The sequence below is a fragment of the Pleurodeles waltl genome, chromosome 9 (assembly GCF_031143425.1).
Source record: "Pleurodeles waltl isolate 20211129_DDA chromosome 9, aPleWal1.hap1.20221129, whole genome shotgun sequence".
Lineage (NCBI taxonomy): Eukaryota > Metazoa > Chordata > Amphibia > Caudata > Salamandridae > Pleurodeles > Pleurodeles waltl.
Window position 1 is genome coordinate 293169504 of NC_090448.1, and position 26871 is coordinate 293196374.

At 42.5% G+C, this 26871-nt stretch overlaps 1 protein-coding gene across 2 annotated transcripts in view; it reads right to left on the minus strand.

The window, feature by feature from the left end:
• CACNA2D2 (calcium voltage-gated channel auxiliary subunit alpha2delta 2) overlaps positions 1-26871 on the minus strand; it is a 1401889-nt gene that overhangs the window by 90664 nt on the left and 1284354 nt on the right. For both annotated transcript variants that reach the window (XM_069206762.1, XM_069206763.1), the window contains 2 exons: positions 241-339; positions 12-106 (listed from right to left, as the gene is read on the minus strand). In XM_069206762.1, coding sequence (XP_069062863.1) covers positions 12-106; positions 241-339 — 194 coding nt within the window. The remainder of the gene's footprint in view (positions 1-11; positions 107-240; positions 340-26871) is intronic.

Below are 26871 nucleotides of genomic sequence, written 5' to 3' on the forward strand. Positions count from 1 at the left end.
ATGTTCAGTACCTTGCGGGACCCCGGCTGATCACGTTCCGTCTGATTGCTTGCCAAAACTTTAAATTTCTCCACCCAGGATTCCAGGTCCAGTTTTACACCAACAACTAGAAGGCAAGAAAAGATATATGGAAACATGCTGCACTCAGTATCTCATAAAGACAGTCATTGTCAAAATGCCCAAACTCTTCTCAACCAAAAATATCCCTCCCCTGAAATTAGAGCCGTGTTTTGGCTTTACCTGCCGGTTTGAGGGACTTCTTCCGAAACTCCAGCTCCACAGCTGTGCTCACTAAAATGCCGACTGTGTTATTTTCCAATTCAAGGGCTCTGTAGTTGTCTTCAAAAAGAAGAGAAACAGACACAACTTACACTATGGCACACGAACTACGGAAAAGAATTGGAAGGGTACATCCAAGGCAGGTACATCTAACCAAAGATTTCATGTATGTATGATAGTGAATAGCACAGACTAACATGTGATAGAAAGAGTGGCAAAGCTTATGCGAAAGACATGCAGGTAAGAGAGAAATAGACTCAAAGAAATGACCTTTCCTTCCATGTTTGAAACTAAAGGAGTTTACTGCACACATCCTCATGTTGTGGAGACGAGATAATGGAACATGAAGCCAAATGAGGAAGAAAATGTGGGGCCCTCTAGGAAGTAAAGATACAAAGGCATGGAGGTTCTCAAGAGCTGCATCGCTGTTGTCATCTGTTTTGAGGAGCTGGGGGCGATGCTGCCACTCTCTGAAGTACTGTGGCACAGATTGAGAGCTAAGACCAGCTCCTTTTGCGACCATCTTGTGCTGTGCTTAATGGCTTTCTTTAGCTGATAACGGGAGTGGAACAGGCGGATGAACGTTTGGAGGAGTCCATCTTGTGTTCCAGGTCTGTTGAGGACTAGATTATTGTGAGCTCTCTCCAACCTGGGATGTGGTAGGATACATGTGAAGTTCTCCACAATGGAGCCATTGCGAACTCTTCTGCCTGGCTTTTCAGCAACTTCTACTGAGTGGTTCACCCTGAGAAATAAGAGCAATAAGAGCTCCTGCCTTTATATAACAATTTGGAATAAGGGACTTTTCCATTTCAATGTTCCCTGGTGTCTAGCAGCCGTAGCCATAATTCACGGATAGGAGAGTCAATGGTTGGTTCAGGCAGCTTTGGCATAAAAGTAAAAATGAAGACCTATAGTAGTTAATATGTTCATTATATGCTGCATTTGTAAAATTCATGTTCCTGTCAACTAAGTTACCTTTGCAGATCTAGCAACCAGGAAGACCTCCAACAACACACAGTGATAGGTACACGTTAGGTCCCGATCTAGTGACATTTTTCTTAAACCTCCAGTGTTTTGATAAGTTAATGAAAAAGTGCCCCATTTATAACCTCCAGTTTCAACAATTTATAAGAGGACACTTTCTGAGGCCAAATGATTTCATAAAAGCAACAAAAGACCCTCAAAGTGGATTCTAGGAGCAGTCAGAAAATAGAAGTCATATCTACAGGTCATTTCGTTGCTGGATTTGCTGTTACCTTAGATGACTAATACCTCACATCTTGTCACCTAGTGAGATGAGATTAACATTTCTTCTCAGGAATAACCACCTGGAGATCCAGTCCACACCAAATCAGCAACAAGAGCTCTGGAATGTTCTTCCTATACATGAAATTAACTATCGCAACCTGCACTTTAAGCCCCTGTACACGGAAGTCAACACGTTTCAGTGTGCATGACTCTTAAGCAGGGGGTGTAAGCAAGCTTCTTTACAACACTTTGCTCTTTTGCCAATAACAATAGTCATCAATATGCAAATCTATTTTAGCACCATCTTCCATTACAGAAGTTACCTACTCTGCTTCTTTCCTAAAAACCCTTCAAAAACCCACCTCGACAGCCCACTTCCTTTCCTTTCACATGAGTTCCATCGCCCCGTTTACTTAGTGCAGGGATCTTCAAACTGGGGGTCCTGAAGGGAACCTGGGGAGCGAGGGCTAAATTAATTTATTTTTGTTCTGGCATAGACCACAATAACAATATAGTGTGTGTTTTGGATCAGCCCTCTTTAGCCAAAGATTGCTTTAAGAGTCCTCCAATTTCGGAACAGCCCCCAGCATTTAGTGGATGGTTACATTTTGCAGTGGTCGCAGGAATCCATCTTTTCGCACTGATGAGATTACCACTGGTTGGGAAATAAAGGAAGCACGCTACATTTTGCAGCACAGTCCAGTTTAAACATTTTTCACAGAGTGTAAACAATTTAAATGCATAAGATAAAGCCATAGAAAGCTAAAGATTTTTTGGGACCATCTTTATTTCATGACTGTTAAGCAGCAAATATGAAAATCAATTCCATGTACACATTTAGCACCCTGCAGAAAAAACTCAATTATTCTAAAGCTGTGTTCTCCACCAGCATGTTTCTCAGTGCTGGGTTATTATGTATCTAGGTTAACTCTTTAGTTCTTTATTAGAACCCTGTGATATTTACAAGCAGCTTTTATGGAAACAAGGCATATTGATATGCGAGTTGTGACTCTTATGAAGTTTGACTTAGCTTCTGGCTGTGAAATTCCAGGCTCTTTGAAGTGTACATCTATCTGATTTACAATAGGAAGTCTTTTGTTTAGTCTTCAAAGTGCAGAAAAATAAAAGTATACTGTAGCACTTGCAAGACATTAGATCTCTATACATTTCTGGCAACTCTGAAAACGCTACTCTGCAAGCAAATTTTGGAGCATAATGCTTAGCGTGCTGCAGACCCAAGGCAGTGGCTATTTGTGTACACTACTGTGCACAAATGCTAAGTAAAGGAATCATTTAGCACATCTCTATTGCGTGTTACTAATAAGTTGGAGCATATACTAGGGGATACAACTGCATTCCCCATGAACAATGCACTCTTTAGAGACCTCTAATCCTGCATTGGGCACTAGAGAGATGTCCAATTTTACCCTTTCACTGCTAGGCATTCCCCCCTTTAGTGAGCCGTTTTTTGGCTATTTAGGGTAGTTTGTGTTTAGACCCCATCATTTTTTGCCCACATAATCTATCCACACCAGTTTTTCTAACATCCTGGGCATTCTAAAAGTACCCAGGATATGTGGATTTCTCTAGAGGGGACAGAGAAATTAGTCAAAATACTGCTAGATTTTGGGTTTGTGGGAAAATGGGAAAAAGTGCTGTAGCAGAAAGTGTCTTTTTTTCCCTGCAAATACCATCAACACAGGGTTTCCAATGATAAAATCACCATCTTTCAAGCTTTCAGGAACAAGCAGACTTGAATTAGAAAAACAAATTTCTCAACTCGGTTTTGGCATTTTACTGGGACATAGCCCATTTGTCCTATTTTTGTGCATTCAAACTCCTTCCAGTTAGTGGTTGAAATGGGCATGAAACCAGTAGTGGATCCTGGAAAGCTGTACATTTCTGAAAAGTATACAAAATTCTGAAATTCAGCAAGGGGTCATTTGTGTAGCTCCCTCAAGGTTTTCCTATGGAAAGAAACAGTTGAAATAAAAACATATTGAATTTGAGTTGGAAAAAACAGTCCTTTGTGTCTACGTTTTCACCTGTAACTTCTACTAACTATGGCAGATTTTTTTTTTAAATATACCGTTACATCTGATGGACCCTTCTGGTTGCTGGGATATTTAGGAGTTGCAGGTTCATCAAGAACCTCAGGCAACCAGAGCCAGTAACTGAGCTGCACCTTGCAATGGTTTTTCATTATTTACCTGGTATACAGTAATTTGGTAAAATAAAAGCAGTGAAAAATAGGTATCAGGGAAACCTATGTATTTCCTAAATGGGCACAAGATATGGAGTTTAGAAACAGTGGTTATTTGCACATCTCTGTATTTGTGGATACCCATACTAGCATGTGAATTAGAGGGCATTCCTCAGACTGACATATTTGTTCTACTATTCTATATTCCCCTACGTCTCCCAATAAAAACTGTACCTTACTTGTGTGGGTAGGCCTAGTGCCCATGACAGGAATGGTCTCCAAATGCAACTGTTGACACAGCACATTTGTCTACTGAAACTGACATTTTTTTTTCCATGTGACTATCTATGGATTTTGGGCTCTAGCTCAGATGGCATCTAAGAAAACCTAGTAGACCTTACAATTTTTAAAACTAGACATCCAGGGGAATCCAGGATGGGGTAGCTTGTGTAGCTCTCACCAGGTTCTGCTACCCAGAATCCCTTGCACATTTCTGTGATGGAAAGTTCTGGAAACTGTGGGGAGTCACAAACTTCCTTCCACCCAGCATTCCCCAAGTCTCCTGATAAAATTATACCGCCCTTGTGTGGGTAAACCTAGTGCCCATGACAGGAAACGGCCCAAAACACATGTATGCAGCACATTTTTCAACTGAAAACGGACCCTCTTTTTCAGATGAAGGTACAGCAGGCTCCTAGGGAAACCAAGCCAACCTGTACATTTTTTAAAACTAGACACCTAGGAGAAACTAGGACAGTGTGGCTTATGTTGATTCCATTATGTTTTCTTACCAACAATGCCCTGCAAACCTCTAACATTTCCTGAAATCACCCATTTTCCTACATTTCTGTTATGGATACTTCCAGAATCTCTGGATTACACAAAACTCCTACCATCCTGCATTGCTCCACCTGTGCCAATAAAAATGCTGCCCCACCTGTGTGGCTGGGTCTAGTGCAGTGACAGGAACCGAATAAACCACACCCAGACTGTGCCTACTTTGGGGAGAGGGCACATTGCCATGCCCATTCTGGGAAACCCCCACCCCTAGAAGTCCCTGGTGCCTAGTAGGCTTTCTGCCCCGCTGGGGAGGGGGGGAAATCAAGGACTATTGCCCCCATCTGAAAGACTGTGTTCCTTTTTTTGTGGTAGGGGCATTGACAGGACCATCATGGCCAGCACCCACCCTTATACTAATAATGAAAAATATTCCCTGCTGTGCAAGTGGGCTTTCTTCTCACCTGGGGGGCCCAGATCAGGGTATATTTCCCCTTTCCAATGACACTCGTCCCATTACGATCAGTGATCTGGGGGGTGAGATAGCCCCATGATCAACGGTGCAGAGAAAGTGAAATGAGCCAATTGGCTCATTTCACTTTCGTTTACATTGAAATGACGTCAGCGTACCTCACATGCTAATTGTCATTTCAATTATATCAAAGAAACAGTGTTGGAAGTTGGAGAAGCTCTCACCCAGCTCCTAAGCCTTTTTATTTGTAAAAGAAATCTCTTTGGGACCCGCACCAGAGGGATTTCAAGTGCCATGTGCGCGGATAGCTGGGAGCCATCCAATGCACATGAGCACTGCAGCATCGGACAGCTCCCAGTTGCCGATGTATGGAACTGCTGAAACACCTCCAGTGTTTATAGTCCCAGGGAAAGAAGAAACACCAAAAACATTGTGCACTATAAAATCCTCAATTTTTCTGAATTAATTTTTGCTGGTACTAGGACTTTGTACATTTTGCCACTGCTACCCAGTGCTAATGTGCTCGTGCTCTCCCCTCTAAACATGGTATGTGCCCAGGGCGTTTAAATTAAATGCTACTAGTGGGCCAGCAACACTGAATCTTCCACCCCTTAAGTAGCTCTTTAAACATGTCTCAGGCTTCTCATTGCTGAGCCTCTGTGTGCAGTTTAAACTGCAAGTTTGATCTGGCAAGATAAACCTTTTGCCATGCACAACCCCTTCTTTTTTATTACATATAAGCCACCTCTAGGGTAAGCCCAGGACAGCCCATGGGGCCCGGTGCAATCGATTTAAAAAGGTAGGACATGTATGTTTAAGTTTTGAATGTCCTGGTAGTGAAATACTGTTAAATATGTTTTTCACAATTGCAAGGCCTGTCTCTACCATAGGATAACATTGGAGTTTCCTTATCACATTTTATAAGTGTAATTTCTCATTGTGAATAGATAATTCCTTCATGTTTGGGGGTCTCTGGAATCACAATTTAACATCCTAACTTATGGTGAATTTGGATTTGAAATTGCAATTCTGAAAATGCCACTTTCTGAAAGCTGCATTTTCTTGCCTTAGCCATTTGGTGCATGAAGCCTGTCTCTGGTCACATGACTGGTGTAGTTGGCAGTGGGCTTTGTGTATTCCTCCTAGACAGCCACACACAATGGGAGCTTAGGTGTGTCTCAATGGGCAAAACGGGCAGGGTTGGAGGGAGGAGTTGGGCACAGCCTCATTTACACCTGAATAGACTGTGTCTTGTACCCACACAAAGGGCTGTATACTCCCTTGAGCAAGGGCAGGACATTTGTGCTCTTGAGAGTCATGTCTTTGGAAGTATCCCCACTTCAAAGGTATCACTGGGTATAAATACTGGTTCTCAGATGCCACCACTTCAGCACACTTCTAGACCTTTCACTCTGCTGGACTGCACTCTGCTGGACTCCTGCTTTACTCTGCTGATCTGCTGCACAGGAGAGAAGGACTGGACTTGCATCTCTCTTGAACCCAGAAACCAGAGTGATTCCTAGGGCTGGTTGGTTGGCATCCCAATCTGAAATCTCAGAGACATAACAGACTTCTAACCACCCTGCTTTTGCACATAGACTCGGTCATCTATGAGTCTGCCCTGCCAAGTGGAGCCACCCCAGTACTGGACCCTTTAAAGTATGCTGGGGGTGCTTGCCAGGAGAATAGAAGCATCTCCTCAGCTAAGCCTCACTTCAGCAGCCTGAATTTTAGGACTGATTCATCGCCTTTGGATCCGATGGCACGACATCTCTCGTCGACGACACCCCCAATGATGATGCCAAAACTCCACATCACGTTGTCACTGCTCATCAGAACCAATGCATTGCCTCAACTGCGCAATGCATCTCCAAGACCGGATAGCAAGCCCTGTTGATGGGATACTCGACATTGACACAAAAGGACTTCAAACCGCAGCTTTTGCTGCATCTTGGAACTGATGCTTCGGCTCGGCTGAGCAACATCTCCAACGCAGATCCATGCAAAATTCTGCAAACCAGGATTAAAGGTACATCAGTTCAGCTGACCTAACAAGGTTCCTGTAGCCAGCAAATGCTCCATCATGGTCAGCCTGAACTAATGACTTGGTCCTAGTTTGGCGCAACCAGATATCCACAATAGCGCTTTGTACTTTTGCTTTTTGAGTTTAACCTTCAACTCCGAAATTCTCCAGTTCCACTATTCACATTTTTGCTATCTTTGACTTGTTTTATTTATTAAACTTTGATCTATTTCTCTAACATGGTGCAGGAGTTTTTTGTGTGGCCTTTTCACTGTTTTACAGTTTGAAGTTCCACACATACTTTACACATTGCCTCTAAGGTGACATGGTGAGCAAAAGAACAATGGCTTAAACCCAGATCTGTGACTGGGGGTGAGTGTTTGCATTGTTCAGCCTCCACCCATCATCCTTTTGTGTTGCTAAAGTTGCCCTATGTGGGAAGGGTCTGCCCAGACGTGGGTCCCTTGCTCACTGTGCCACTGGATTCAAGCTAGCCTGGCTGATGAAGGGTGAAACCCTGAAACCGGTACCAGGATGCTTGTTTCCGGTCCAGTGAGGACCTGGCTTGGCAGTTCGGGCTGGACTGTTCCCATGAGGGACAGGGTCAAGACTGATTTGCATATGGTTGGGTCCAAACTGGGTTGGCATGGTGAGCAAAAGAACAATGGATTAAACCCAGATCTGTGACTGGGGGTGAGTGTTTGCATTGTTCAGCACTCCGTCCATCATCCTTTTGTGTTGCTAAAGTTGCACTAAGTGGGAAGGGTATGCCCAGACGTGGGCCCCTTGCTCACTGTGCCACTGGATTCAATCTAGCCTGGCTGATGAAGGGTGAAACCCTGAAACCGGTCCCAAGATGTTTGTTTCCGGTCCAGTGAGGACCTGGCTTAGCAGTTCGAGCTGGACTGTTCCCATGAGGGACAGGGTCAAGACTGATTTGCATATGGTTGGGTCCAAATTGGGGTGGCACGGTGAGCAAAAGAACAATGGATTAAACCCAGATCTGTGACTGGGGGTGAGTGCTTGCATTGTTCAGCACTCCGTCCATCATCCTTTTGTGTTTCTCCAAGTTAAGCATGACTGCTCTGCGCCCAGCTACCAGAGGGTGAACACTAGTTAATTTGGGGTTTGCTTTTACCTTTCCCTGACTAAGATTGTGGTTGCTGCCTTACCAGGGTTCACACCCTGGCCATCCAGTAACCAATTTCTTACAACTACCAATCCTATGCATTCAATAATATTAATAGCCACAAACTGAGATGGCACCTAACTTGTTGCAAAGATGGTACCAAGCTGCCTTGATTTTGTTGGTGGTATGCTATTTGAGGGTTTGACTGGAGTTCAGGAATAATCTAAGAGGCATGCTTTGGGTAAAAGTTGGGGTTTGAATCTGGCCAGCTTCATGTTGAGCCAAGTTTGGACTCTTTTCTTGCTGTTCTTGGCAAAAAACAGAACTTCTGTTTTGGTGAAGTTAAGTTTCATGCAGGTGTTGAAGAGCCAGGTCTGGACGAGGTTCAGTCAGTGATTGAGGGATTGGATTTCTTGAACAGAGGAAACTTAAAAATATAGTTGTGTCTCACCATCGATGTATTGATGAATTTTATTGCTCTTATCTGTAAATAGAGAGAAAACATTTCCATGTAGAGGTTAAAGATGACAAGAGTAGGACTGAGCAATGAAGGTCCTTTACAGTGAACCTTATTTGAGACTTTAGTGTGTAGATTAGAATGGGTGGTCGATAGTAATGAAGACAGCTGAGACTTCCAGTAATATCAGGAGGCAGGGTTCATGGTTTTTCTATGGTAAGGAGGGTAATGTCTTTGATTTGTGAGGTAGCTGCCTTCCTGCTGCAGCATAATCTGAAATCGGGTTGGTTATCGTGCAAGATACGGTTGGTGTTGATGTGATCTGGCAGTTGTGCTTGGACTGTGTTTTCGATGATTTTACAGATGAAGGGTAAATGAGTGATGGGCTTGTAGTTGATGAGGCCCTCAGGACTGTTGGACTTGGCACGCTCTGCAGAGTCATTCTCAAACGTTTTGCCTTCACTTCTATTTTCCGAAATTCATTTTTGTTTGGAGTCAGGACTCTGTGCACTTTACCACAGCTAACTAATGCTACATTTGTGAACTTTGTCCCTTAAAACTGGTAAAACTAGTCTACACCTGATTGCCACATTTAATGTGCTTATAAGTCCCTAATACATCTGTTTCCAACCAGTCAATCACAAGCTACCAGTAGCTTGTTGGCACCTTTAGATTAGCTCACAGCCTTGAGTTCATTTTTAAATAAACACACGGTCACATATTTCTTTCAAAATTAAGGCAAGACTGTGTTTATTTTACATTATTATCTTCAGGCTGTAGGTAGCAGAGCCTGCTAATGAGCAGTGCTGGAGTCAGATCGATGACCCAGGGCACAGAGGTGAAGAACTGAAGCCCTGAGGTATTTAAATAAAAGTCCTTGTAAACTTGATATTGGAGAATGAGGACAACATGATGTTTTTGTATGCTTTTAAATGGGAGAAAATTAAAATAAGAGTAAACTTAATGACTAAATTAGCTCTTCACTATAATTTTCTCTAATTTCAAAGTGTTCTATTTACAAACAGCAGGACTCTTGTTCCCAGTGCCAGTAGACATCGTGCCATATTTCTAACTGAAAAATACAGTATTTTGTTTTTTTAATGGGAGAAATATATAGTGAAGAAAATGGTTTCTGCTGAGATAACATTTTTCTACACTTTCAATTAAGCCAATTACGTCTTAATATTTTGTGATGAATTAGACACTGAAGAAAAATCTATTAAGACGTTTACTCTATGCTGGGGAGATGCTTTTGCTGAAGCAGATATGTGAATTAAAATTATTAATGAGTATGCATTTTGAATAATAATAATAAATTGTAGAGAAAATGAATGTGGAAAAATAATGTGCACGTTTACAAATGTGCCCACGGAGAGTGGCTACCAAAATTCACAAATTATACTAAAATGACTAAAAATAGGTGAAATGTTGAAAATGCATAATAATAATGTATTAGTATGTCATATTGAGTTATATAACATATGCTTTGCATTATACTGTAGAGCTAACTTAGCCGAAGTTGTGGCCTAGCTTTTCCAGGTCTCATGCAGAAGTTTAATAATCATGCAATGTAGAAAAGCTGATGCGTTGAACTGACCCTGAACTACTCCTGTTAATAAAATCTGCTTAGCTAGAATTTTCTGCCATGAACCGACAGACAGGAGATGAGGGACTCAAAATTGGAACAAAATTGGTGTAAAGCAGACAAAGATGTACTTTCCCAGAACTCGAACAATAGAGACACTGGCTGGAGAAGAAGATGCAACATTTTTGATACCTTATGAGCCAGATGATGAGGACATCGTACGGTGAACCAATTGACACCCTGAGAATGGCAAAATATTAGAATTCATAGAGGTGTAAAATAAAAGTTATTGGGTAGGGGAACAACTGGTGATCATCTGACCAATTAAGAAATAGAGGATAGTCTGGGCAACTTTAATAGAATGTCATGACAAAGGAAGAAAAACTTCAGATTTAGAGAGAGAACCGTTGGAGAGAATAGATGTTGGAGGCTAGACGTGGATGTTCGAAGAGATCCGAGATTCTGTCAGTGGGCTCATGCTCTGAGAGCCTGATGCGTTGCTGATTGATTGATGACCTGAAGACGAAGACTGAATTTGTTGCTGATCCATAACGCAGATAGGTAGCTATGACAATGTGACTGATTGACTTGTGCATTTACTTTCTAGGTACCAACTGCGCTGTTTTGTAGTTTTTCTCCTAGCTAGATGTTTTTCCAAATTCATGTTCTAAACTGTTTTTGCATGAAGTCCCACATGCCAATGCTAATTTGTGTTAGGTAGGGTTCTGATTATGAGACGTTGACATATACAGTGACAAATGATTGATGGACTGTTTTGCTGAACTCATCCACTCTTGTTAACATATTCATTGTTATTGGCTTAAGTTGAGGCATTAGAACGTATGTTTTCTCAAGTTCTGATTAGGTTATGTTATTGGTGGTCAGTAATGAATTAATCTTGAGTGGATTGAATAAAGTTTGAATTAACCTTATGACTTAGTATTGTACTTAATAGGGAAATAAAATTGATAAAACATATAATTGAGTTGTGGTTATTCATGGAAATATTGAGGCTGTTCACTGATGATTAAGGTTTTGTTAAAGGTTACTGATTTGTGTATTGATTATTGATGGTCATCGATTACTACATAGTTAGGATACTCCATGCAAATCAAAAGGTTCATCGACCTATATGCGTCCCCTTGTAAGTTTACTTACTAAGGACCAGGCGCGCTAACACTGTGTCCCCTCTTTGTTTCTTCATCCCTCAGTAATGATCTCATGAACATCAGATGTTTGGGGTTGACTAAGGTCCTATTTGGCAGTTAAGAATGTTTGCCAGGGTGAATTAACTGCCCTTGAAAAAGTACATTAAGAAGACATGTATTCTTTACATAAATGTCAAGTCCCGATGATGGTCTCAATGACATTTGCAACCGGGAATGAAACGTTGACGCACAACCCAACTTATCATTAACTTTACAATTCAACTTGGAATTGTGACTCATCAGTTTATGAGTAATTCTTTTGGACACTTTATTTGAGTGGATTATGGTTGCATAGACATTTGGTTGAATAGAACGTTTATCACATTATACCCTCCACATTTATGTAACCTTGCAGTTATTGGTTTATGTACCCCTACACATTGATTTTGGATATTCCACACAAAGGGCCTGATTACAACTTTGGAGGATGGTGTTAATCCGTCCCAAATGTGACGGATATCCTGCCCACTGTATTACGAGTTCCGTAGGATATAATGGACTCGTAATACAGTAGGTGGTATATCCGTCACATTTGGGACGGATTAACACCGTCCTCCAAAGTTGTAATCAGGCCCAAAATTCCCTCTTGACCAGCAGCATTATCAATTTATTAATTATTCCATATGAATATTAGGTCTTCGGAGGAGGAGGGTTGGAGTTCTGAAAAAGAACTGGCATTTTCACAAGTCCAATGTTGATCATCATTAAATGTGCAAAGAGATTAAATGTAATTAAAGAAGGCAAGGTGAGTCTTATGTGACCCTCATTATATGCAATTTCACCGAAGCAAGGGGATCATTATACATAATCTTACCATCTTATTTAGTGAGATTTTCCAGTTTCAAAACAACTAAAGGCTCTTTTTTCAGTTTACTATTACAGACTATGGGGGTCATTCTGACCTTGGCGGACGGCGGAGGCCGTCCGCCAAGGTACCGCCGTCAGAACACCGCACCGCGGTCGAAAGACCGCGGCGGTGATTCTGACATTTGCCCTGGGCTGGCGGGCGGCCGCCAAAAGACCGCCCGCCAGCCCAGGGCAAATCAACCTTCACACTAGGATGCCGGCTCAGAATTGAGCCGGCGGAGTGGGAAGGTGCGACGGGTGCAGTTGCACCCGTCGCGTATTTCAGTGTCTGCTGGGCAGACACTGAAATACTTTTTGGGGCCCTCTTACGGGGGCCCCTGCCGTGCCCATGCCATTGGCATGGGCACGGTAGGGGCCCCCAGGGGCCCCGCGGCACCCCCTACCGCCATCCTGTTCATGGCGGGAGAGCCGCCATGAACAGGATGGCGGTAGGGGGTGTCAGAATCCCCATGTCGGCGGAGCGCGCTCCGCCACCATGGAGGATTCAGACGGGCAGCGGAAAGTCGGCGGTACACCGCCGACTTTCCGTTTCTGGCCGCGGCTGAACCGCCGCGGTCAGAATGCCCAGCGGTGCACCGCCAGCCTGTTGGCGGTGCTACCGCCGACCTCCGCCATGGCGGTAATTACCGCCATGGTCAGAATGACCCCCTATGTTCTTCATTGAGGAAATAATGTTCTATTAGCTGTATGAGATGAGGACTTTGAGGACCTTAGCCAGCTATACAACATCCGAGATAGCATATTGAGCCATCATAAAGCACATTTCCATATAGGCTGCTTGGCCCAGCTTAGTGCTGCACGAAATTGAGTTTAATAGTTGCCTGGATTTTAGGCACCCATCCACTTTTGTAGTGCCGGACTAAAGGAGAGGCACTCACAGCTCACCAGACCAGCATTCCAGGCCTCATCGCAGTAGCTTGAGTTTGAAGATGTGCAGGCAGATGTGTTTGGTTTCCTTAACTAGTAGTAGGACAAAGCAAATCACGTGGCAACCTTCAGGTTTCAAGGGCCAGATGTAGCAAAGGGTTTTCCCCATTCTGTGTTTATGGGAAAAAGTGTTCGTACATATGGCCCCAAGATCCTTTCTCAGATAGGCAGGTTGTAGCAGACAGCTTTTTAGCAATGGTGGGGCTCTGAAACAGGGACTCTCCTGTGTGTGTCAAATAAATGCAAGGGACTGCAATGTGTATGTGTATGTGTTCAAAGCCTTGGTGGTCATGTTGCTGCTAGAGAACAACCCAAACTACAATCTTGTTTTCTCCGAATACTTTTCGCATTCACCTTGGAATGAGAGGTCATTTTTAATTTTTGTAGCATAAGAACAACAACATAGCATGTCTTGTGCAAGAAGCGTTAAACCTTGGGTCGAATTCAAAGAATCTTGCAATCAAAAGCCTAAGTAGTGGGAAGGACATAATGCAAACAGAACAAAGATCTTCAATATTGGGAACTCGAAAAAAGAACGTTTAGCCTGACACTTAAAAAAAACACACCCAAATGTATATGCTCATCTCACTGCACATCTATGATTGGGAAAACCAAGATGGCGAACATCTGCCTGGCCATAGCACTCTTCTCTCCACCTTCAACAGGTTGCTTTTTCAGTCTGTAAGAAAGGCCCAAGCACCTTACCTCTCCTCATGAGGATGATCTTTTTGTACTTTATCACTGACCTCACCAGGATCTGAGACCGCGATCTGTCAGTGTTGAGGAACCTTTTATTCAGAATTACTCCTCTGCGATCTCTGTTTTTCTGGTGCCATAGACCTGATCCCAGTATGGTGTCCAAGCAGCCGAAACAGCCCAAGCAGCCTAACTCACCTAAGCTGAGCTCTGTTAATGGCTTAGCATATGAAAGAGCTGGAGTGGGAGGCATCCAATGCTTGGCAGTGAGAAGGTGGGCAGACCCTCAGATGATTACAGCAGAGATGAAGGAGCTTTCTCTGCGATCTACCGAAACCTCCGTCACTGGCTTCTTTATTGGGCCTGCAGGCATGAAGAAGAGTGGAGCTGCCATTGAGGCAACTATGGGGAGCACAGTTCTTCACTTGGGCGGCAATATCCAAAAGGCCTTGTTTGATGATCCTGTCAGTATTGGTACTAATAGCCTCTCTGACACATTAGTTAGAGACGCTACTCCTATGTGTCCTGCATGTCAGAGGCAATTGGGGAAGTAAAAGACACGTGTGGATCAGCGTCTGGGGGCCTTATGAATACTGTGCAAACGATTCAACGCTTGATACTATGTAGAGACCAGTCTATCTCCAACATTTCCACTATTACGATTGCAAAAAACACTGATCGATAATGGGCTACTGGGTGCAATCCAAGAGTGGAGATTGTAATACATTACACTATAGTCTCATCCAAGACAGGTCAAAAGGCTGAAATGTCCAATAAGATTAAACCCAAGGTAAAGGATGGGTGGTTGTAGCAAGAAGGTAAATACTTTCAACCCAGTGGCGGGTAATCATGGAATAGGACATTGTTGAGAAGTTCTACTCTCTTTCTGATGTGTTTACTGAGCTCTCAGAGAATAATGCAAATACAGACAGTAGTATAGACAGCGTGGACTAGTCAGATACCAACAATCATCATGCGGGTCAGCTGCAAGACCCCGCAGATGGTCCAAAGGATAACCTTTAATAGAAGCGGCAAAATGGAATGCGATGCTTTGAAGTGGACCTACTCCTCTTCACAGACACTACTTCACTTAGCTTCACTCGGTTGGGGCTGGAAAGCAGAGAAGTGCTGAATCTAGAGGGCATATATCAGGTATTATGGCTCACAGAGGTGAAACTAAAAGGGACACCATCAAAGTCTTTGTGGCAACAAGCAAATTGTAAAGAGCTGTTAGGAACTATCCAAGGCTGTGCAATGATATCTCGGAATGTCTGGCAGCCTTTGAAGGGCGACTGCGACTACAGAGTCAGTCATAGCTTGTATTAAAATTCAAACCAGTGATCATGACTCTCAATTAGTAAATAAACAATGGAAAGTCGAAAATTTAGAGAATGTCATCGCCACAGTAATTTCCATGTACTCGGCATCAAGAAGGGCCCCGAAGGAAATGATGCTAGGGATTTTATTATTCAACTTTTTAAGTCTACTTTATCTGAGCTGGGAGACTGGAACTGGGCGTCAGAAATACAAATAGGAGCCAGAATCACATTTTTGGTAAAACACATATCGAGTGTGAGATCTGATCTCGATGCCGATTCTAGACCAAGCCCTATCTTTGACTTCTTTGGGAACTTCCTCTTAAGACAAAGTTTTTGAGAAAGCATGGCGCAATGCAAAAAAAGAAGCCCACGGCCATATATTCTTCACAAGACCAACTTTTTGCCATATTACAGTGGAAAGGAGATGGCGGCTATGCCAAATGATATAGCCTTTTCTAGATAGGGGCTATTAAGCCCCACCCCACTGAAAATCCTCAAAGATGAAAGAGTAAGGGTTTTTAACTCTGAGATGAAGGCACAAGAGTACCATGGGATATTACATGGACACTGTATGGACATTTCACTCTTAAAGTAGATTTACTGTGCTTATCACATATTTTTCTGGGTAAATTAGAAGAAGTTGGGGACAGGACGGGTGGTGGTGGTTAGCTAACAGTATATTCACATTAGGCTTGTTGGGTGGGGAGCTGGAAAGCGTCCATTGTTTGGTACATCTAAGGTCCGTTTGGTTGTACAGGTTTCCCTACATGGGCAGGAGGGAGTGCAGTGGTGGGATGATGATTTTGGGTGGGGAAGTAAAGGATGGAGGTAGTTGGTGGGTTTGAGCACTAAGGGTGAGAAGTAGTGAAGGCAGAGGGTGAAAGGGTGTAGGATGAAGGGTTTAAAGCTTGGAGGAGGAACTGAAAGTGTTGAGGATAAGAAACTTTTGATTATAAAAGTAAAACATGTAAACTAATACTATTTAGAAAGTTGCAATGGTCAAAGGGATGGCCCAGGACAAGCTCTGTGGGAGAACTGTGGAAGAGCAGTTATGGCTTTTGTTTTCTTATTCTTACATAATGCAGGGTTCTGATAATTTGCATATAGCAACCATGAATGTAAGGAGTCTGAAGGATGGGAAAAAAGAAGAATTGTGGAGGAGAAACCCAGATCATTTAGGCCTGACTTGATGTGTATTCAGGGACCTCATATCCAGTATGAAAAGAAGTATAGTCTGGAATATGATATGGTAGTCTGCACTACACAAATGTCTTTTACAAAAGGAGTGACCATTTTGACTAATTTGGCTAAAAAATATGCAGTGCAAATTGAAATCAGATAGGTTAGGGAGATGGGCAATAGCAGAGGTGCAATAATAAAAGATGGAAACCCAAAATATATAAGGCACTTTCTGTATTAAAGAAAATTCATAGTCTTATTGATGCCAGGGCAGAACATAATAGTCCCGACCCGGGGTATATATTTTATTCATATGCTTATAAAAACATACAATATTAATTCTTGATATCTCCAAAGCTTTTAAGGACTGCTTGCCTGGCAAAGCAACTTAAGATTTCATCAGATCATAACCCCTTGATATGGGACATGAATAATCAACAGGCCGTCAATTCCAGATCAAGATGAACCTTTGAGCGTGGTTTGTTACTAGGACCAGTACAGCATATGAATCAATGGATCTCAGATTTTTTTCTTGTCGAACTGGGATAGGGTACCCTTGGAGATTGTCTGGGACACATTTAAAGTACGCCTGAGTGGAGACGCCCTCTCAAAGTTACTCACTCAAGAAAGAAAGTTAATAATTATACTCAATCCAGAAATTACGAAAGGATTGAGCTGTGTAATTAAAACATTATGATGAGTTGGCAATGATAGTGAAATGGCACTACAAATTGCAGTGGTCAAAGCTGTGATACAGAGTTTTAATGGAGAAAGGGGAGCCTGTGAATTTCAAGAGCAAAGGTTAGAGAATTATGACTATAGAAATAGCATTGGGAGAGTTCGGGCACTGAAGAGTGGTCAAAGAGAAGAAAAGAGCACAATGGATGTCAAATGCACAAGGGCATTAATATATGGGAAAAGCATACTGTCGGGGTTTTCAAGATTTATTATCAAAATCCCTATTTAGAGGATAGCAATCCTACAATAAGTACGATTGACTCTTTCCTTGATGGGATGCATAAGGAAGTACTGCCCAAAGAACAATGAGTATACATGAAAGGCTCAGCGACTATCAGCAATTACAGCAGCTATTAAAAACTTACGATCTTGGAAAGGCACTGGGTCAGGAGGAATACTGCTAGAGTTTTACTCATGCTTTTCCTCATTATTACTCTCTAAGATGTTTATGTTATTCAACACATTCCACCAAAGTCAGGTAACGCCATACTCTTGGTCTAGGTCTAACATTGTGGTTGTTTAAGATGAAAGAAAAAGTTCCAATCAGTACTTGGTCAAAGTGGTGTAGAAATATATTCTAAAATTATGGTTATGTGCCTGAGTTAGGGTCATTGTGAGACTGGGATCTCCATGGCAACATGGATTTGTTTCAGGGAGAAGAACAGTTAACAACATCAGATGCTCAATTGCTCTACTTGATGTACCAAAGGTAAACAACTCCACTCACAATGATTCTGCTTGACACAGAAAAAGCGTTTGACAGAGTATCCTGGCATTATCTATGGAGGGCCTTGGCTAAAATTGGATTCAGCTCAAAATGTAGTAAATCTATACAGAGTCTCTATGTTAGTGCAAGAGCCAGACCACAACTGATGGGCAAGAGCATAATTTTATTATAATATCACGAGGTACATGGCAGAGATGTCACTGCTCTTCTCTTTTATTATCTGTGCCCTATATTGAGTCTCTCCTGCAGAAGTTAATATCAAAAGTTAAAAGAGAGTCTCTCTTTTCTTGATGGCTATACACATACTGGCATGTGCAGATGAGGTTACAATACTAAATATTAAGCCAAAAGCAGCTGCTAATGAGATAGAGAAGGAAGCAATGTGTTCGGGATAGTATCAGGGTATTGGTGAAACTGCGACAAAACAAATATTACCTGTAATAACAGTGTGCAGTGGGCCAGTGATATACAAATTCAGGCTGCCATACATCTTGGGGGTTGAATCTCATCTTCTGTGGGACAAATCATTCCTCAGAACTGTGATCTGTTAATAAGTAGGAGTGCAACGCATCTGAAGTGGTTGAATAATCTCAGATTTGCGATACTTTGGTGCTGCAATATTTTTAAAATGTCTATACTACCTAGGATACTGTATTGGCTCTGTTCAGAGCTATATCATTAGAAGTTGGTATTTTTAGAACCCATATTCCGTCCACAAAAGCTTCCAATGGGGATACAAACGACAAGAATAGATCTAAAACTTTTAAGACTCCCCCTTGGCAGTGAAGGATTGGAATTTCCCAACCTCAGGTACTGTTATCTTACGGTGATGATCCAACACATCTACTATTTATTTACAGGGTCCAATATCCAAGAAGACAAATCCAATTGTCTCTCATTGATTTATGTGTACAGTTTAGGCAAAGACGCTTCTGGTTTCCTATTGAAGTTTAGAGAACAGAGCTCTTACAAATGATGATGGTGATGGCTATTATAACTTAGCATAAAATTTCTACCTTGAAGAAAGTCAGCAAATATAGTAAATATACTCCCTAATGGGAATCGAATCGCCTGTGTCCCTGTCAGTTTTTAACGATAACTATTGCAAGAAATAGGAGCTAGTTGGGGTGAGAAAAATGGGGAACATCCTTTGGGATGACCAACTTTGGTCTTTTCAAATCTTTCAAGACAACTTCAAGTTAGGGGGTAAACTATTTTTCTTTACATATCTGCAGCTTTGACATTTTGTGCACAGGACTGGTCCAAAAGAGATAAATGTTGTCGAAATCCTGATAATTCACTCAGTGTTAATGAAGAAGGGTCCCACAGTTGGAATATTATACCCCCAGTTTTCTGAGCAGTAGGCAGATCATCTCAATTTGCAATTTCTAAAGTGCGCAGCCAAAATGAATACTAGCGAGGGGGCAGTTTATTTTCAAGAATCACTAATGATAAGGCAGTCTTATTGTCAGCTAGGCTAAAAGCCAAACATTTTTAAATTGTTTTTGACCTCATTACACTCCCATCAAACTCCATAGATGGGGTATACGGCATAACTCTGAGTGCCCAAGGTGAGGCAACTTGGTATCTCTCATGCTATCAAATGGAAATTAGTTTTTTTAAATGCAAAGGTAGAAAGGCCAGGAAGATAGGTACAAAAATCTGGAACCCCCTTGCGAACTGGTTGGTGAATGCAGATTTAACTAACTCAATCTAGTCTCTTGTTCAAGTGAGACTAGAGAGGATAGGTCATCAAAACTACTTGACCTATATGAAACCTTAGGTAGTGATGAAGTGGTGATTTTGCAGAATGTAATAACAATATAATACATTATGAACTTAAGTGTATATGAAGCAGCTCGATGGACATCCTTATCTATATGGTGCTATTTATTTTTTCTCCAATTGTCAAGTATACATTGATTAATAAATGCACAATCTGTGTTTTTCCTTCTTTTTTCTTTTGTATTCTTTTATGATGTATTAAATATACCCCCTCTGGTTGGAAAAAAATGAAAAAATGTATAAGCTCATCTCTTTATATTGTTTATGCAGATTACCTTTCCTTGTGTTTGTACTACTTTCTAAATTTAGATTGCCTCGGAATTATTAGTATAAATGCTTTCATTTTCCATCTGATGAATGTTGTGCAATATATGTATTTAGGTCCCAGCTCATCATCACCAGTATTTATGTTAATAGCCTCATTCTTTGTCCAAATCCACTTCAAGCCAAAGTCAGTTAAACCTATTACCAATATTTCTGTATACTTCTAATGCGTCTTTAGAAAACTCTTTGGTCAATTCGAAATCAGCATATTCCTCTCGGAACTCAAGTGTGTCTGCCACAAAACATCAAGCCTTGAATGATGTACTACTATTGCACCTAAACATGGTTTCAAGAATATTTAATGTTGAAGGAGACGGAAACCTCTACTATCCACTATAAGTATGAATGTAATACATAATGACTAAATAAAAAAGTTTAACGTAATTTTATAAGTCCCTCCCATTAACAATTTTTGGCTGCAAGAGCAAGTTTGTTTCTAGTTTCCTTAAATGATTAACCAGTGAAAATATTTGTTTTCTTTTAATTCACAATTGTCTCACAACGGGAGGGTAAGTCTGTGGTCCTTCTCTCCACAGCTATGAATCTTGACTATATATATATATATATATATATATATATATATACATATATATATATATATATATATATATATACACACATCCTCAAGTTACAAATATGTGCAGTTAAGAATAGTATACCTGTACTCATCTACATACTCTTACCGTCTCAATATTTTTGTCCTCATTATTTTTGCGACAATAATGTGGTAGATTTATATTTTTTGTACCAATAGAGACAATCAACTGTGTCATCCTCTGGAATAGCATTCAAGAAATACTGAGCCTACCATTCAATAGTCAAGATACATGATCAGGTTTTTCTAAATTGACATCTCTAGCAACCTTAGGCTTCATATTTCTGCTGGTCAGACCATACCGTTCTGTAGCTACTTCCTCTGACTAATGAATCACGAGCCGGTTGTCCCAAGCTATGTAGTCTCCAGTGGCATATGCTGACCTTAACTCTCAATTTCATTTATTTATATATTTTGATTGTTTTATAACCTGAACATGGCCAATGAGGATGTCACAGCGCTGCACTGTGGTATGAAGAAGTCTGAGCAGATGCCTACAAATTTGAGTGAACAATGTAGGTGGGTGAACAATCTAGCAGAAAATAATACACTTGATATCAAACTAGTAGAGTTATTACAGTACGATACGCACTAGGACCCATGGCCTGAATGTGGGAATCGCAGGTGATAACTTTGTTGTTTAATGTGTTTTCTGCAAGGTTTGGGACACTTTGTTATTTTTTTCACTTGAGTATGACAGAGAAAATGATTGCAGAGTTAGTGGGGTCGTGTGAATCAGCCTCAGAGGGCACCTCCTGTGACATCACAAACAGAATGTTGTGAGATTATTTCAATAAAATACAAATTCAGTGGCCCTGATACGTACACAGTATTCTCCCTAAATATCAGGCTACTGTTTAATTTCCTTGCAGTGAAGTGCAATGACTTGCTACTTCTTCGGCAGAAAAAAAGATACAGGCTTCAATTCGGAAGCATCTGTCACAAGTAAAAACATTTAAAGTCACTATTAAAATATTGTCTTGACCCTGGGTGCTGCACTGTCGAGAATGGTAGAAAACGGCATGCTGACTGACTAATGTATGTCTTTACTGAGGTTAAAGATTTTCTACAACTGAATTTATTTATGCTGAATTTATTTACACATTTCTAATAATAAAACATGTATGAAGCAAAAAGCATGTGTGCATTTCTGTGAGATTACTGTGGAATTAAAGGTTCTTTCAAGAATACATTGTTTAGGCGCTGGTATTAAAAATATAAAACTTCAATGACGTCAAGCTAGGTTACATTTCCAACCAGTAAGTTTGCTAGAGACTAAATATACATGAAAAAACAAACATGTGATACCGTGATGTGAAAGAAGACTGTGTTGTATGGGTGGTTCATCTATGTTGCCTTATAGTTTAAGCTCCTGGAGCCAATATTAGACCTTATCAAAAATTGTTATCAGATAGAGGGAAATATGTGAGAGAGAAGAAGGCCAAAGATAAAGATTTAACTCAACACACAGACATTCACAAGATACATGGTTAAGTATGAGATATAAGTAAGTCTTGAGCAAGGAAAGTAGAGGGAAAGTGCATGTGAGATGACAGAACTGCATCTGAAAGACAAAGAGTGACACTTTTATGTCAGATTATGGGCTAGTGGGTTTTACGGAACTGGAGATGCAGATTGCTCAGAAGATGGAATGCATGAGCACCAAAACACGTGACCATAGAAGCCAATGATAGTCAAGTATTTGAGGTGGATCTGATGGTTGATACTGGAATGAGATATAACCAATGGGACACAACAAAGAAAGAAGAGTGAATGGTTATGTTTGAAGTCAAAGGCATTGGAAATTAAGACATACATGATAAGGATTATGTGAAAATTGAGAAAATACAACCATGCAGGGGCGCAACTAGACCCAAACTTCGGGGGCGAGGGTGCAAGTACATCAAGCGGCAATACTGGGGCTTCCATTTCACACAATGCGGGAAGAGGCATTCTCAGAGGCAGTATGAGTAGACATTGCCAATATGTCTGCCTTTAATGTAGTAACACATACAAACAATATTCACGAATGACTATATTTTCACGCATGGACACATTGAAGCTAGATATACTGGTTTTGCTAATAATTTCCATTCAGACACTTGGGGGCATATTTACGAGATTGTCACGCAGTGCAGCGAGCATCATTGCTGCGCTATGCTGTGTGACAGGGAAAGGGCGGGAATGTAGCGTATTTATGTCAATACAGTGCATTTCTGCCTTTTTCCCTGCGCTGGCACTCTTTTAGAAGTTTAATGCCAACACAGGCACTTTTGCACCATGGTGCAAGGGTGCCTCTGTTGCATGTAGGATTGTTTCTGAGCAGGTAGGGGTACCTTTCTGCACAAAACAATCCCTGAGGCTTTTTTCTCATAGGAAGAGGAAAAAATAAGAAGAAATAATGACATTTCTTATCGATACACCTCACAGGGGAGGCATACGTTTTTGGCACATTCCCAGGTCTACTATTTCTGGTAAATCTAGGAATGTGTCAAAATCCATGGATGTTTCATGGGAACACCCATGAAACACCCATAGAAATGCCTTCCTTGTGCAGAGTAATCCTATCCACCAGACTGGAGAGTATCAGATGTCTGCAAGATGATTTGTACCAAGTGAATCCTTCACCTGTGTGCATGTCTGACACGCGGAAAAGAAAGCCTTATTGTAAAGGTGTATTTCCTTAATAAAAGCAACTTCAGACACATAATAATAAATACTTTATGGAACTAAAAGATGTTTATAAGGGGATCCCAAGATAAACACAAGAAAGTGCTCCCTCAGACATTGAGAAGGAGACTTATATGCAACCCTATTAAAGGTGTGGCACATATACTGGGATAAAGAAAGTTATATAGGGCTTCTATGTGAATGTTACAAAATGATGGGTGTCCACAAAGAGCCCAAAAGGAAGGGGCATTCACAGAGAGGAATAAGCAGGATAACTTCACAATGCAAAAACATGTATGGATTTATATAGTTATAATAATAAAGACTTAGCCGAGGAGCAAAAGAGCGCTGTATATTTATAGGCAGTGATGCTTCATCATCGGAGCAGCTCCTCGTCAGACTGGCGCTGCAATGTCTGACGGGCACCACCCCACATTTGGGGTTACGGCTTCATCACCACAAAAGATCTCCGGCAATGAGCCCCCCCTTTTGGGGTGGTGCCCGTCAGACATTGCAGCGCCAGTCTGACGAGGAGCTGCTCCGATGATGAAGCATGACATCCCTCGGGATGTGTGAGGTGCCTTGCTCCTAAAATTTAGGACCCCCTCTACGGTATCCCCTAGTCTCCTTCACAAATTTGGAACAGTGTATTACATGTTTTTGACGTATTACTTGGGAGGATATACACTGGACCACAATACCTCCCCATCCCTCCTATTTTTTGACAGAAACAAAGAACAACACATCTTAGATCAGTTACATGGGCCAATCAGACCCGTTAGCCTTACGAAGAAGTCCAGAGTCGGATCCCACAGGAGTGTTAATACGCTGACTCTCTCAACGGCAAAGAACATAATCTAATATACATCCATAGGGCTGTAAACACTACCCACAACAGAAGATAAGAGAAGAGATAGAAAGGGTAAGGATAGAAGGAGATGCAACACAAAACCAATACAAACATCCAGTCCAATACATCTGCCGAAGCGCAAGGACACCAGACACAGGAGTCTAAACTACGGTACACACAGCGAAAAACAATTCACCATCCACAGACCAACATGTTGGAATCTAAGAAAGCATACAGCGGAGCCCATATGTCTCTAGGCTGGGATCCCTCAGACATCAACTCCCAATAGATCATTAATTGATCTTGGCAATAAGAAGCATCCCGCAACCAGTCAGATTCTCAGGGGGGGAAGCCCGCGCCCCCAACACATCGCCACTCTGCGCTTGGCCAGCAACAGCAGCAGGCACACCAGCCGCCTATGAGCTAAAGGCACCTCCTCCACATTGCCAAGAAGTAGTACTTTAGGGGTAAACGGCAGAACCAGCCCAGTCATCTCCTCAATGATGTGCAGCACTGCAATCCAGTAGGCACGCACCGCCACACAGCTCCATGCCAGGTGTAGAAAATCAGCATCCGGGGCACCACACCTAGCGCAACAAGAATCCGCACGTAGACCCATACCATGCAGACCGCGGGGTGTAGTACAAACGATGCAGAAATTTGAAATGAATCAACCGCAGCCTATAGTTGGGGGACAGCACTCTCATATGTGAGCAGCATTTCCTCCACATCTCAGCAGGAATGGCTTCGCCTATGCCCACCTCTCACCGCGCCTTAGCAGTGATCTCAGAGTCCATCTTCGTGCTCTGCAGGCAGTTATAGAGCTTAGTAATGAGCCCGCGCGGAGACTGTGCACGATACATCACCTCCAAAGACTAACACCCTAACAGGGTTTCAGGGAAGCCAGGAAAGCACGCACGGAGCATTGCGCCAATGCAAGGCACATACAGCCGATGCAATGCAGTATCCCGCCCGTCCCCCAGCACCGTCTCCTATGTGATAAACCGACCCTCCACAAACCAGTCGTCCAATTCAGTTAAGCTCATTTCACGGAGAAATTCGCACAGCCGGGAATCCCGGAACATCCGCTCATACACTACATCAAGTACAGGCATCGATGAGGTGAATGGCTACCGCATACCAGCCCGACGAAGCAAGGCTGTCCAAGCCCGGGCCGTACAGGCCACTGTGTCCACCCCACACGGCCTGGGCCGAGATGCGTTCCCAAGCACCCGCAACAGCCCGTCCGGCCACACTGCATCACTTTTCTGGTGCAAGGAGCGGTAAATATCGAACGGGGCAAATCCAGAAATGCGCAAAGTGGGCCTGCACACAGTGGTAATAAAGCTCTAGGTCCGGAGCAGCAAGACCACCCAACTCCAAAGGGAGAGTCATCTTCTCCCAGGAAATTCTGGGCTGCCCACTCGCCCAAGCCAACCGTATCTATGCAGAACAGAGCCTCTGAAAAAAGCTTGCAGTAAGAACAAGAGATAAATTCTCAAATAAATATAAGAATTTAGGCAGTACCACCATTTTAGCTATTGCGATACATCCAGATAGCGAGAGTGGAAGTGAGCGCCACGCTTCTACTCTGTCCTCCATCCATGTCACTGCCCTACCATAATTGGCAGACCAGAGTGTCTCCACCTCCCCACTCAGCCAGACGCCCAGGTAACGCACTGGACCATTAGCCCATACAATGGGGTATTTAGAGAGAAAGTGCAGTGTTCCGGCCAAGAGGGGCATCACCACCGACTTCGACCAGTTAATTGTAATTCCTGAGAAGGCGCTGAACTGCACTATCTCATCCAGCAGGACATCAAGTGATTCCGTGGCTCGCGGACATACTATATCGTCCGCATACAAGGATATTAATCTGGGCCGTTGGCGGAATGCCAGCCCTCAGCGGTTATGGTGCTGTCTCAGATACGCTGCCAGCGGTTCCATTGCAATCGCAAAAAGCAATGAAGACAGAGGGCAACCCTATTGAGTCCCGCGAGCCACTCTGAAGGAGTCAGAAACAATTCTGTCCACTCGCAGTCGAGCAGTGGGCTCCGTATACAGCCAACAAATCAATTGCACAAACCTCGTGCTCATACCTACCTTGGCAAGCAGCGAAAACATATACTTCCACGCCAAAGAATCAAAAGCCTTAGTAGCGTCTAAAAACACAGCTACAGCATTATCCTCAGGAGTAACCGTGCTCGTAACAGCGAAGTACGTACGTAGATTATATAGCTTAGACCGGCCCGGTACAAAACCAGACTGGTCCGGTAGCACCAGCTTCGGGAGCAAGGGCTGCAATCTTGCCGCAATCATCTTGGCCAAGATCTTATTATCTATATTAATCATGGAGATCGGTTGATACGAGTCACAGCTGCACGGATCCTTACTGGGTTTTAGAACTGTAACAATCAAGGCCTCACGGAGCGAGGCGGGAAGAACCCCAGTCTCCGTAGACTCAGCGTACACCTCCAAAAGATGTGGTGCTAGAATGTCCGCATATTCCTTATGGAAGGACGGAGTTAGGCCATCCAAGCCGGGAGGCTTGTCCCCTGGAAGACTACGAATCGCCTGTTTTACATCCTCCACAGAAAAGGGAACATCTAGATAGCGCCTGTGTGAATCATCAAGCCAGAGCAAACTGATCTCAGAAAAGTAGTCCTGCGCCGCTTCAACGTCCAGTCCAGAAGGCTCCGCGTACAGCTCCTCAAATAAATCAGTAAAGACCTGCAGGACTCTGTCCGTCCACATCACCCGCTCACCAGTCGCGCTACACAGCTCGACAATGTAGTTACTGGCCCATGGTT